Source organism: Asterias rubens, chromosome 2 (assembly GCF_902459465.1).
Source record: "Asterias rubens chromosome 2, eAstRub1.3, whole genome shotgun sequence".
NCBI classification, from domain to species: Eukaryota; Metazoa; Echinodermata; class Asteroidea; order Forcipulatida; family Asteriidae; genus Asterias; species Asterias rubens.
The window spans coordinates 15459288-15473587 of record NC_047063.1 but is presented as its reverse complement, the minus strand read 5'-3'; the positions used below and the strand labels follow the sequence as shown (position 1 = coordinate 15473587).

General features: G+C 36.9%; 1 protein-coding gene across 1 annotated transcript in view; it reads right to left on the bottom strand.

Annotated features, from left to right (window-relative positions):
* The window catches only part of LOC117302717 (dynein heavy chain 3, axonemal-like), an 89931-nt gene that overhangs the window by 22987 nt on the left and 52644 nt on the right, over window positions 1–14300 (bottom strand). Inside the window, exons 42-57 of the mRNA XM_033786722.1 lie at window positions 13918–14051; window positions 13060–13222; window positions 12374–12556; window positions 11492–11650; window positions 10635–10706; window positions 9346–9546; window positions 8222–8377; window positions 7594–7689; window positions 6495–6599; window positions 5694–5827; window positions 4918–5089; window positions 4240–4326; window positions 3629–3745; window positions 2262–2585; window positions 1676–1780; window positions 336–386 (exon numbers count right to left, since the gene is read on the bottom strand). Of these exons, the coding sequence (XP_033642613.1) occupies window positions 336–386; window positions 1676–1780; window positions 2262–2585; window positions 3629–3745; window positions 4240–4326; window positions 4918–5089; window positions 5694–5827; window positions 6495–6599; window positions 7594–7689; window positions 8222–8377; window positions 9346–9546; window positions 10635–10706; window positions 11492–11650; window positions 12374–12556; window positions 13060–13222; window positions 13918–14051 (2259 nt within the window). The remainder of the gene's footprint in view (window positions 1–335; window positions 387–1675; window positions 1781–2261; window positions 2586–3628; window positions 3746–4239; window positions 4327–4917; window positions 5090–5693; window positions 5828–6494; window positions 6600–7593; window positions 7690–8221; window positions 8378–9345; window positions 9547–10634; window positions 10707–11491; window positions 11651–12373; window positions 12557–13059; window positions 13223–13917; window positions 14052–14300) is intronic.

The following is a 14300-nucleotide window of genomic DNA, read 5'->3' as shown; positions in this document are numbered from 1 at the left end:
ATAAAACTATTTAAACAATTGCTTGTATATAACCACATATCAATAATGCTAAATGTTTCAAAGAATGCTTAAAAGTGAAAGTTAATTCCAAACAAACATTTTTGTGGACAAGATTAGTTGATGTTGATGTCAAAGTTTCCTAAAACGAATAGGTAAAATTTCCATTTCAACCAATGCCAAATGTGCTGTGTGCATGTTACATTAGACACACTACCTGTGGACAAAACACCATGCACATAGATGTGCCTGATGCCAAAGGTCAGTTACGGTGGGTGTGGGGGTGGGGAGGGAGGGGGGGGGGGTGAAGGTGCTGATCTGGTGAACTTTAAACTTACTGGTATTTGTTGCAACATTTCCAGAGACATTGTCCTAGTGAGATGGACAGACTACATGGGTTTGACGAAAGTTAAACATCATTCAAATAGGTAAAAATACAAATAGTATAAAAGCGTTTGTGTCATTACAGATTTTACAATCCAAAATGCGTGGCAGTACCTCAAGATAAATATCAGCAAAAGTCAAACTTTCATTTTGTATTTTTCCTTCTAATACTGGCATCATGTTTTATAATAATATCATAGAAAACTTATGGTAAATGTATAGAAAGATTTTCTACTCCTTAACCTTTTCTACAAGAGCTCCATCATCAGCAACTTTTGAAACTCTGTGCTTCAATCAACATGATTTACTTTGCAATAAGACCAAACTTGTTCAATAAGCTCAATAATGTAAACAAAATCACAGAGCTAACAATACAGTGTACACTGAGTATTAACAATAAAGTCAAGTAGTTTCTTAAATAAAATTGTACAATTGAGATAGCCGACTTAATGTGTGTGGCAGTAATGTTCCATTCCTAAGCAGTAGGGAAGGTTCTGTCTCCAGCACATTGAGTTTAAGTATTGTTTGAAGCTTTGCGTGGTATGGAGAAATAAGAAGGAACTGTAAATAAAAGTAAACTGGCGGGTACAACCATGTGTAAATCTCTTATGAGTGAGTGTTGGCTCTGAAAAAAGCTGGTTTGGTCTTGACGTTTTCGTACAGTATACACTGCTCGTCTTCAGGAGAAAAAAGACGATCAGAGATTTACACATGGTTGTAATCGCAAGTTTACTATTTATTTCTAGTTCCTTCTTACAGTGAGTTTACTTTTTATAAGAATGAACAACTAGCTCACCAAAATTGGAATTTAAAAACAAAAATTTGTAACTGAAGTCAACATTTATTTGATATACTACTCTTTTGAATTTATAACGTATAAAAAGTATTGCATAGATAAGCAACAGAGGATGGAGGCAAAATAGTTAATCTATGTAGACCATAGAAATAGCACCTAGAGAACGCCGAGCTCGGCCACCCTCTGTGTCGTCTGTGGACGCTCTGTTTTGATACCGCGCAATACGCGCGTATGGCAAAATTATCATCGCGTGACACGCGCGTATGGCAAAATGGCAAGATGTCAGCGCACAAAGACCTTTTCTAGTGTTTCCATTGGTCAATGAGGATGTCATTGTGTTGCAAAATTGTATGGCAAAATATTTTGTCCATAGCGTAACAAAAATGGCGTATGTGCGTCCATAAAAATGGTCTCACAACGAAACGCACGTACAATGAGACACTCAGCGTTCTCCAGGCTCTATTTCTAAGATGTAGACCAAACTAAAGAGATCCTTACCTGTAAATAAAGGTTGATAAACCAAGCTAGTGAGTACTGATACATTGGCTCAATGCTAGCAAGATCCGATATCGTGAAGAACAGAATGGAAGAATGCTTAGCAACCTACGGCCAAAGAGACAAATCAATATATTGAAATAACAATCTAAGAACTTTTTAGATGATTTTTATTAAAAGTTATGGTCGCTTTTGCACTAAACAAGTTTCCCAGGAAGTTCCCAGAAAAATTTGGTTGACCTTTCCACACTTGAATTACTAAAACGCCTGGGAATAAGTTTCACCTTTTAACCCCAGCAGAGTCTTTCTCAAAGGCAAACAAATAAAACAACAAACTCAAACTGTTCTTACAAATTTAAAAACTGTAACTACTTAGTCTAGTCCTTTAATTGTATGGGTCGTGTGTGAGTGCTGACTGTGTGGGGAACATTGTTCAAGTGTTGGAGAGTTTATTGTCATGTTCTTTAAATGCATAATGACCATTTACATGAATTTCTTTGTTTTGAGACATTTTTACATTTTAAAGATTAATCTTCAGAGAGCGTAGACTTTCGTACAAACTGCCCAGAAAACCCCCTCCCTCACTCACCGGCTTGTACCCGTCCCTCGTCTCATCAATTTCCTTCTCCGTCCTGCTAGCAATCTCCTGCTTCTCAGATATCTCCTTAGACAGGACCTTACTGGAGGACAAGATCTCGATGGCCGTCTCATCTTCTAAGATGTTCCCCTCGGAGGATGACAGCACCTCTAGGATCTTATCCTCAATCTCCTTGAGCTGACGGCGGTTATGAGCGCCCTCTATGATCAGCTGGTTCTTCTTCTCCTCTAGTTGGGGCTTCTCCTTGGCAGCGACGAGGCCAAGGAGTTGGTCTTCAAGACCTAGGGGAGTTATCATGAAGTTGAGGAGGGTGACCTGTGAAAGAGCAATTCAGTATTCAGATGATAAATAAAGTCACACCTCTTTTTGGCACATTTATTCAGATTAAAATTAGCTCAATTCATTGCAAATTTAACAAATAAAAATTAAGTACACAATCTCCTACAAATTCACTTTCTAAACTGTTCAAATACTTGTTCATATGTAACACCTGAAAGCAAAGTTGTAAATTAGATACTTTTTCCTCTTTTTTTTTTTTGGGGGGGGGGGGGGGGGGTGAACAAATTTAAATTTTGACCCGGTGTAGATGGGACTTAGAAAACCATGTATGATTCCAGGCGATAATTACAGACCAAAAACTGCTTTTCTACTTTTGAAAATGCATGTAGCAAAATTTATTTACCCAAATCAAATAAATGAACACACAAATAAATAAATCAAAGATGTTCATTTTTTCAGTTACTGTCCTTTACGTTCGTCTAAAGCTTAACATTTTCTTGAATGTACTCATTTGCTTTTTATCATGTTTTAGTGTTTTTGTTTGATATGTAATATCATATTTGTTCACTGTCCTTTTAATTAGCATCTTGTATCCTCATCGTATGTAATATATTGATCTATCAGTATCTATAAAAGATGTTTGCTCTTTGTTATCACTGGAGATGAACAAACAGACTCTAAGAGCCCCACTCAAATATATGGAAAGGAATTGCGACCATTTTTTTTTTATATATGGGCCCTCCTTTGTACAAAACAAATGCACATTTTTGCACCACTTTTTTATTTGTGTATAAAGTTTTCTTGACTTTCTAGCAGTTGGCTGTAGGATGGGGGGGGGGGGCCTCAACAGAATTAAACAAGGGGTAACTGGAGTTAACTAGAGGTTGAATCCAAGTCAACCCTGGAAAACGCCAACAAATAACGATGGCTGTTCAGACCTAAGAAAAAAAAAAAGCAGGATTAATGCGGGAACAAACCTCAAACATTATTGAGGCTAAATTTTGCATAGCTCTGTATTCTATATCAGTAGTATAACAAAGTGAGTTCTACCATGGTGTACATATCACACCAGTACTTACCTTAACAGAGACTTCTGGCAGATAATGAGGGTTACGTTTCCTTGTGGTGATGTAGAACTTGAAGTCTTTACTAAACTCAATCACATTATCACCAAGGCGCAGGTAGTCAAGGCCATTCTAAATCAAGAAGTATCACCCAAACACACACTTTATAAGTCTGCATGATGAACTGTGTTAATAGTTTGCAGAAATGTTTATTGTTGAGAGCTGAATTAATTCCTGAAAATGTAAAATTTATGAAGAACACATCTAACAACAAATATTATTGCGGCCATGGAATGTTAATCTGATGAGATTTAATAATAGATGCTTACAAATAAGATTTAAATTATGGCCAGGAAATGGACCCTGATATCTAAGACACCACTGTAGTATTTAAGCGAAAGTGAAAAGGGTATAATTTCTTCCTTATGTGGTTTTGACAATTTTCAGGAATTTGTTTTCCTCCTCCATCTAAAACTTCACTCCACTCTCTTTACTTTTTGTCCACTCCTGAAAGAAACAATGCAATAAACTTTTGCAAATCCATTTGCTTTATTACTAAAAAAAAACTTTAAAAAATGATCTACTGTCACAGTTGAGGAATGAAGAAGAAGTTATTTGTACCATACCTGTTTGAAGGTTTGTCTGAGAAGTAGAGGTTCTAGTATAGGGTCTAATTCCTCTCCTACATTCTCCAGAAGACATGGCTGACCAAACTACATGTGGAAGAAGATACAGACAAGAAAATGAGAGCACAGACAAATATAAAATGTAAACACCCTTTTTAAGACAGTATAAAAACTCTTTTTTTCTATAAAAAAAGCTTGTAATCATAATTTGTTTTGTATTTTTAATCACGAGAGCCAAGGCAATTTTGGTTGTATACTTTGCAGCCATTGGACACTTTCTGAACAGAACAAAAATTAAAAGTTCACAGATTTACAAATAACTTACAGGGTTTACTGAGGGTAATGGTGAAAGACTTCCCTTGAAATGTTATTCCATGAAATGCTTTACTTTTTGAGAACTATTATCAATTCTCGATTTCGAGAATAACAGATTTATTTTAAACACATGTCATGCAGGGCGAGTTGTGGGGAAACAAGGGTGGGTTTTACCAATATTTTCTCCCGACTCCGATGACCAATTGAGCCTAATTTTTCACAGGTTTGTTATTTGATATATAAGTTGTGATATACAAAGTGTGGACCTTTGGACAATACTGTTTACTGTTGTGCGATTGCTTTAAACAACAATAAACCATAGCAAAAAAAGAAGAAAGAAACAAGAAGTAAATGTTTTCCAACCTGAATGCAGTTCTCCAGAGAGCGGCAGTAGTTGGGGTCAGAGAGTTTAATGACCTGTAGCTTGTTGGGTTTCTCCATGTTCTTGACCCACTTGTTGGCCTGACCCTGAGGGTCAATCATGAGTGGCCAGCGGTTGGCATTGGTCACTATTAGAGCATTGTCTGTAGAAAAACTGCAAACAGAATACAAATAAAATTGGAGATTTTGGTACATCACTATGAAGTGAAGCATCTTGAACTGAGCTTCTTTTTTCAATGTGGGTCGGGAATGAGAGTTTGTAATGGGGAGCATGTGAGACCGAGCGGTCAAGCACACTGGGCTCAAGCTCTGGTGTTTCTGATCAGCAGAATGTGGGTTTGAATCCCGGTTTTGACACTTGTGTCCTTAAGTAAGACACTTGACCATAATTGCTTCAGATGGGACTTACAGACGTTACTTCGATGTGTTGTGTAATGCACGTTGAAAAACCCCCAGTAACACTTACATGGGGTTAATATTAGCACTGAAAGAAAATGTGTCGATGTACTCAACAAACAACTCAAGTATTGACCCCCTTTTTCTCAGTTTTGTTTTGCTAAGAGAAGGTTTTTTTCTGTGTTCCTGGCTGTGGCTGCTCAATGCCCCGTAGCACCTTGTTAACCCTTACATGTGTTCGATAAATGGGTCACATTCTTAAAAAACCTGTCTGGAAATAATGAATGAAAAGTAAAATAAATAATGAAAAGTGCTTTATAAAAAACTAGTTATTATTATTTTTGATATAACAATTGACTTACTTATCGACTGGTAAGCCAGCTAGTTGCCAATCCCTTATCTTGACAGGATCACCAAGGGTGGCAGAGAGTGAGAACACATCTGACACAGGTATGTCTTTCTCTTTACACAGTCTATACCAGTCCTTCAAGCATTCCTGATGGAAAGAAAATAAATAATAGTCTAAATAAAATCATTTTTAGATGAAGACACAATGGTCAAACTGTTGAGAACAGCAAAATCGATCTTTTCAAAGCCAACACCTCTACTTCTAAAAGAGAAATATTACAAGTTGTGTAAAAACAAAATACTCAGTAAAATTGTGTCTGCTCTGCTTTCATCTATGTCATCTCTTTCCAATTGACTGCTCTTGTTATTGTTTCATTTATCCTTCAAAAAAGACTCTGCTATGCCGATACTAAATTTTGCATTTATACCATAGGTTGTTTTTTGTCGGTAAGCAGTTTGCAACAGCTAATTCTATTTTCTTTAATTTATAAATAACATCTATATGAAAAAGGTTATAAAGAAAAAGAGATATATTGTTTTTTAAAGGGAAGATTTTCTTATAATTATGTAGTTTTGTCTCAAATTTAAGTACATCAACAAATACCAAAGGAAATAGGAAGAATGACTTTTTGTTGTTAAACTCCAAGATAACAATGTCCACAGAGTGTATGTACAAACATGAGCGTGTCTGCACATTAACATCAAGGATTTGAACAAAAGGAGTATCAGCACTTTAACTGACTCAGGACATACTTGGTTCCATTTTTAAAACTTGGTTGATGAACAATGCGTAAGGAGGGGAGGGATGAACTAACCTGTCTAAATGATAGAGTAAATATCCCAAGGTAAGCCACCACTCCTGCTGATATCAGCACATCACCAACGATGTTAGTAAAGGTTTCACCAAGTTCCTGAGCTAGCTGCATAATCAAAACACAATCATTAAATCAATAACCATTTTGCTTGAACCATTAAATTGTTATATATTTGGTTTGCGGTAACACCATGTGTGTATCTACTTGACAGGTAGAGTTTTCTAAGGGAACTGTCTTGCTGACGATGACTAGAGCAAGCTAGTCGAAACGTTGAGACCAATTTCAGAACTGACTCCGCGGCAGTACAGTTAATTACGATCCTATAAGCTAAAGTAGTAGTCCAGTCTAATTTCTATACCATCCGCCCTGGTAATAGTTAAAAAGCAGGACAGTTCTTTTCAGAACTGAGAAGTCTCCCGACCCTCTGATTATCTACTCCACGGCAGTAGAATAAAGCAAGACAGTTCCCTAAGAACAACTCTACCTGGCAAGTAGATACACACATGGTGTTACCGCAAACCAAATATATATTGATACCTCACCATGCAATGCCTCAAATCCTATATACATTAAATTGTTGATGAATATATGATGCATGGGCAATAAAGTTGACACCGAACTTTTTATAAAATTGTACACACAACAAATTATGCAACAATTGTAGTTTTTTCTACACACAATTTCCATTGTGACTAAACTGTACACTTGTAAGTTCTACTAATTTTCATTGCAAAGTAGAGAGTATAACTTATAATGTACACCTTCACATAATTTTGTTCGTAAAATGAAGAAAATTTTCTTTCACCCCAATGATGAAAAGCATAAACAGCAGTGCTTCTTGCATTGTATCATGTGATTATAAAATAAAATAAAATCAAGAGAACCAAAGTACAAAAACATCATTGGTTTTTTCCATGTTCAGTGAAAATGATTTCTCCAAATAAATATTACCCAACACTAATTTTAAAAAGAAAAAAAATGGCTGGATCCTTAACCACTTTGAACACAACACAACAACACAACACAACAATGCTTTGTCACACAACTTCGCTGAAGTATATTGTGATGCATAAACCGAGCGTTGTTGATATTACATCACCTGCATCCATCTGTCTTTCTCTCCTCCCAAACCAGAGATGAGTTTCTCAGCTCGGATCAACTTCAATCTCGTCATCTCAATGTTATCTTCAAGTTGCTGATCAAAGAAATATCACAAGAAAACACATCTTTAATACGTCTGAGCGCAGAATCTTTCCCAGGCAGAAACGGGGCCCAAACTCATAGGGATGTTTAAACAGAAAAAGTAGCTTAGCACAACAACATTTACACTTACCAGAATGAGGTATCAGCCAACTATCATGAAACTGTTAAGCAATATTTTCTAAGCAGCTCTAAGACATTAGACCCAGGTTACATGCCACTTCGCAGCATGATGAGATTCCAAGCTAATTGGTTTGTTTTAGGATGGACCTCAACAGTTTGTGAAAGTTTTGGAGGCGGCACAGAGAATACTACTTTTTTTAAGGACTTCACAATGAAACAAGATCTAGCACACTGTGCCTTGATCATAAAGGCCACGTCACAAAGAGCAAAGTTTTACAGGCAGCCAACTTAACCGCATGCAAATTGTATTTCTCTAAAACTGTCTCACTGTCCTCCCAAAGCTAACATGTAATCGTTTTTCTTCTTCTTGGGAATTGCCTGACAACTTTCCCAATCCTACCAACCTTCTTCTCCTTATTCCTCTTCTCCAATTTGTCGTTGAGTCCCTGTAACTTATCAGTGTATTCCTTCAAGACGGCTCGCTTCTCATTCAGTTTCAACATCTGCTCACCTAGCTTGGATTCAGCTTCCTTCAGACGAGACTTCTTGGGGGCTACAATCTGAAAAGAAGGGAATATTTTGCACTTTTAATATTTTGTTGTTGTTACACTTTTTACATTTATATCATAGTTTCTTTTGGTTGGTAAGACAGACGTTTTTAACTTTGACTTAAGTGATTCATGAAGTTTGCCTTGGTTTTTGCTAGGAACTGACTTCAAGGATAATCAGGGAATAGTGGTTGAAACAAACAATCAATCAATCAATCAAAAGTTTTTTTTACCAGAGGATGAAAAGCACTAGAAAAGGAACAGAAGAGAGAAGCTGTGAGACTGGTTGAATGTCTCACTTGAGTTGGGAGTTTATTCCATAGCTGAGGGGAAGAGACACTTAACATAATAGGGAACAAATTTTTACACCCAGGGAGATTTTCAAATTTGTTCTTCAGGAAATTTTCTGCAGAATCAGGAAGAGTTGGCAGCTCTAGGCTTAACGCCGAGTAAAAAAAGAAACATGTTTAGCGTCCAGGTTTCTCAAAAAAAGGAAGGAGGAGGGGCTTTTTTTTTAAATTGTTTTTTTTGTTCCAAGATGGGTGCCCTTCTTTTTAAAATGTCAAATCACCGTTGTTTTTTCTACTGCTCAAACACACAATACATAAATGATACATTGGAAAAGACATTCAGATTGTAATCCTTTTTTTCATAAAAAAATAAAATAAAAATAAAAAAATTTAAAAAAGTGTGCATATAAAAAAACATTAAAAAGGAGGTGGCCTCTAAAAAGGAAGCGGGCGGGGACGCTAAACATATCCCTGATTATTGAAACTATAGGGAGACCGCCAATATAGGGCTACATAGATAGCCCAGTTGGTAGAGCACAGGCACGTTATACCGGAGGTCGTTGGTTCAAATCCTGCTCTAGTTATTTTTTTCTCCGTTCAAACTCAAATCATTTAAAATATACCCAGTCAGTTTCCCTTGTGGATTATTATTGAATGATTTTCTTCCTGTTAACCAATATGAAATATTACCTTTGCGATTCTATCATACACCTCGATGGCTCTGACCCAGCTACACAGTCCCTCACAGGCCGAGGACACCTTGCGGATAGTCGTAGGATCAAAGTCAGGATTAGGGATGTAGTTATCTCGGATCTTCTTCATCAGCTGGGCTGGAATGTTATCCTTGTCATACTCCTTGAGAGATTCCAAGAACTTCAAGTCTCCAAGCATCTGATATGGAATGCAACAAAAAATAAATCAAGATTTAAAGTTCTGATTTTTTAAGATATATAAATCCTTGAAAGAATTAGGGCTTGAGAATACATATGTTTGTGAGTTTTTCACGTATGTGCTTTCACGTTCCCCCAGAAAGGTTTATTGGTGAATATCACAAACCTCACTAGATTAATTAAAATGTTTGCTTTTATTAATGGATTGGAGGATGTTGTATTTTAGTTGAGGTATTGCCAGGTGAGTTATTAATGTATACTTGGTTTGCAGTAACACCATGTGTGTATCTACCGTGTAGATTTGGCTTATAGAGAACTTGTCTTGCTTTATATTCTACAGCTGCGGAAATTCGGGAGACTACTTAGTTCTGGAAAGAACTTCCCTGCTTATTAACAACTACCTGGGCGGAAGGTAAGAAGTCGGCTAGGACTACTTCTTTCACTTGGTGGATCGAGGTTGACTTCTCAAAGAAAATATATAGAAGGCGTTTTGTTAAGTGGTTCAAAGTAGATGTTCGAGATCCTTGAAACTCGGAAGTAACTACGCAGGTTTGGGAGAATAGTTTTCCGTTTTCGGAAAACAAAAAGAAGAAAATAATGCATTACTTTGCAACTAGTATCTCTGATTTTAGAAAAGTTAACAGGAAGTAGAAATCTTACAGTTCCTGTCAAAATGAATCTCACAAAGATGTTACAACCAGTAGCCTCAAGATAAGTTTTAAAATATACATATTTCATTTCTGTTCATTATTATCACATTAAAAACGTCAACAGGTGGATTCAACGAAAAACAGTGTTTTAAAAAGAAAATTGAGAATATTCAAAATGTTAAAAACAACAAATTACAATAAACACAAGAGCCCAGAGGCAATAAGCAATACACAGGAATTAAAAAAAAAGTTAAGTAAAGATAAACTGGGAGTATTCATGATGGTCATTGCTACAAGGCATTACCAGGTCACACATTAGCATAATGTATGGCTGATTTTGTATCAGAAGCTCTCAGATAGTATGTATAGAAGGAAAACAAAATGTAAATCAATGCTCCATGCAAATGCAGTCAAATAATTGTTTAATCTAAAACATTACCTTTTTTGCGGCAGGCCAGTATTCCTCAACGATTTTCCCTTGGTCATTTGTCTTCTTATCTGGTTTAATATTCTAAGAGAAAAAAAAAAAAATACAATGTTATGGCACGGATGAAATGATGTGTAAACTAATTTTTTATTTTTTTTTAAAGCGTCTGGACACATAATTTCATTCATTGTCAACAAGAAATTGAATTACTTTTGATTAGTTGGTATAGCCCCTGCACGTTAATCCTGAGGTTACAAATTCAAATCCCACTCAATTCCATTTTTATATGTTCAACCCCAAATTGATTATAAAGTTCGCACCAATACTGTGAAAAATGCTGCAATGTAAGTAAGTCTGTCATGTGCAAGCTCACAACATACCAGACAGAACTGCTTTTGGTGTTCTCACAAAATTGTGACCACTGAATTTGAGGTTGGTTATACAATGTGTTTTAACTCTCCCACAAAACAATTATATTTTATTTCCCTTTTTATTAAAAAATATATGAAAGTATTTGTAATTTCTGAAGGTACATGTACATGTAGACCGTATTCAATTTGGCAGCTATGGCTACAGCTAAGACTATTATTATGTGTGTTTATAAGGACTTTGTATACTTCAACGCATGATGACGCATCAATCTAGCCATAGCCATAGCTGTAGCTGCCAATTAAGCGCAACAGGCCTTTTTCAAACCCCAGGCTCCTAATTTTCGAACTACTGTGTGCAAAATACATGCTTCTCCAATGTACATGTACAGCCCTGAAGGCCGGTTCATACTCGCTGGGTTTCCACAGTGTATGCAGCGCGCGGAGCCTAAGCCAGAGACAAAGCCCAAGCCAAGGTTTGAGAAAGGTCTAAGATCGTACCTTCATAATACAGATGGCCTCCATGACGAGCTTGACTCCTTGGGGTGGATTCTGCATGGTCCTCATAATAGATATATCCTGTTGCTTCAATGTATCCAGAGCTTTGATGGCTGCATTCAGCGCAGGCATCGCAATCTCAAGATTCTTCTCACAGTCAGCCTGGCAAACATCAAATTGCAGGAGAAAAACAGAAAAGCTTGAGCAAAGATTTTTCAATATAAAGCAGGCATGATATTTAGTTCTTTGAAAAATAGTAGGAACATTTTATTGTGAAGGGATGACCTACATGTACATTAATAGATTTTCTGAGCTATTAAATCACAATTTTTCTCATACTTTCAAGGACAAAAAAATTGGAAATCAGACTAAAGTAGGAAGAATGTCATGCCTGATAAAAACAGAGTACAAAATTGGTAATTAATACCATAATATATGTAGTTGTTGCAGTCGCCACTGACATGCCATTACAAGCTTCTGCACTGCGCAGATATGACCTGGGGACAATTTCACAAAGGGGTACATGTATTGCTAACTTAGGGCTAGTCCTATGACTCTTTAGGAGTTATTACAAACTTAAGGTTACAATCCCGACTCCCGGCCAAAATGCTTGGGCCACCCATTCCTAACGTTACATAAAACCATTCCCTGTACACTTCCCACTGATAACAATCGTTCTCTCCCCCGTCCCCGTCCTCAATGTTTACTGGAACAAAGAAGACCGTGTGCAATCAGAACCAACATTGAAAGGGGGGCAGGGGGGCCCAACAGTATATGGCCGGGATCGTAATCCTTAGGACGAGTTATTCATCCTAATGACAAATAACTAGACCTAACTGGAGATAAGACTAGTCTTAACTCTTTATGAAATCCACCCCTGATTACCTTGATAGCTTTAGCCTCCTCTGCAGCCGCATTAGAAATGGCTTCATCAACAGCGACTACTTTCCTCTTCTCATCCACCTCTGAGGTTTCCTTCTTGATGATCTCAATCAGTTCTTGAGTCTCCTTACGAGTCTGAATCAGCTGAGGCTGAAGGGCTGTCAACTCCTCTTGCATTACAGAGATCTGTTAGTGTCATAATAACAGAGAACCCTCCAATAATTTATGTTCAATTCTTGCTTAAGCCTTTAATTATAATAATTTGCAGTTCATATATAGTGCTTTATCACACCTGGCAGACGTCTCAAACCACTTCAAAAAGCAAAAAAAAAAGGGGATGGGTTGGGTTGGATAAAATTGTGTTAACTTTGCAACTTAGCATTGAATATTTAAAAAAAAACATACAAAAATCTACTTTATAAGTAATGCACGTCCAAAAGATTTTGTCATTTGTTGGCAAAGTGAGGCCTCAAAGTAAAGGGTAATTTCAAATGCATGTTACAGCTCTACTATCGCACCCTAACCCCAACTTTCACCTGGACCACTTCAACTAATCTTAGATTAGCCAAAGATTTTCCTTAACACAATCAAGGTGTCAATAAAACCGATGGAATGACAAGGCAGCCTTCTCACTTCTACCTGAACCTAGCACCCAGTGCAATATTTGACCCTAACCACTCTATACTGACCTGAGAGGAAGCGAAGTCTAGTTTCTCCAGTCCCACTACGTAGCGATTCCTCAGAGTCATAATCTCCATGCGTTTTCTATTCAACAGATTCTTAAAGGTCTTAATCAGTTCCAGGTAGGAGGTGGGAGTCACGTAGTTTCTCCTTCTCAGTGCTGAGAAAAACCTGAAAGATGAAAAGAGAAGAATCAAATGCTTTAAGGAAAGGTAAATCAATAAGCCTTTTTGAGATATGGCGGACACAATGCTACAACACTTGTAAGGTTTGGGTAAATTTGTGTGTATACACCCAAACCAAACAGTATACACTCCTATATATCACGTCCGCCATACCTCAAAAAGGCTTATGGTTTTTGGATGAGAACAAAAAAGTTCCCTCATTTCAGTTTTCAATAGACAGTAGGTTGGTCTTTTTATATCAGGCTTATTTCTATTGTTGCAGGAACAGTATTTTTAGGGGTAGAAAAATGTTTTTTTTTCTAGACCCGAATGTATTTCAAATGGATATATTTCTCTGGAGGACGGGTCCAAGGTATTTTTTTTATTATCGAGTATTGAAATTGAAATGAATCTTTCTTGAAATTTTATAAATGTGATAATGACCAATCCTGTGGTTTGTCTTTAAATGGGAAGGGAAAACAATGAGTCAACAGTCTGTTCTGGTTTGTTTATTTTTGTAAGGCAGTAAACAATGAAACGAGTATTGTAGTGCAGCTCTAAGCACTACATGGGCTAAGACAGAAATGGTGTTATGTACATGTACTTTGACCAGTCCAGCGGATATGGCATATTCATATCGCAAGAATTCCATCATGGAAACAATAATATTTGGAAAACACTTGCATATTTGAATGTACTTACAGATCGGACATAGCTCTGACGCTTTCATGGAAGTGTTTGCACATGACCACCGTCTCCGCTCGTACCTGGTCTGACATCTCAACATCGTCCAGGAACTTGTGAGCAACCATCTCTAGGGCATCTTCAGGCCACGCCTAGCAATGAAAGATCCAAAGACATTAAAACATTACATTATCCTTTTCTATTACATCCCCTTGGGAGTCAAATTGTTGTGCAATCATGGTGTTTCTTGTGCATCATTTGTATATGTCTGTTGTAAGTTTATGATATTTGTGGTGATTTTCAAACTTCTTCTATATTGGAGAGTATCATGTTGCACGCAGTTTTTCTTATCAGTGAACAGCAAGAAGGATGGATAAACAAAAATATAAATGTTTTAAAAT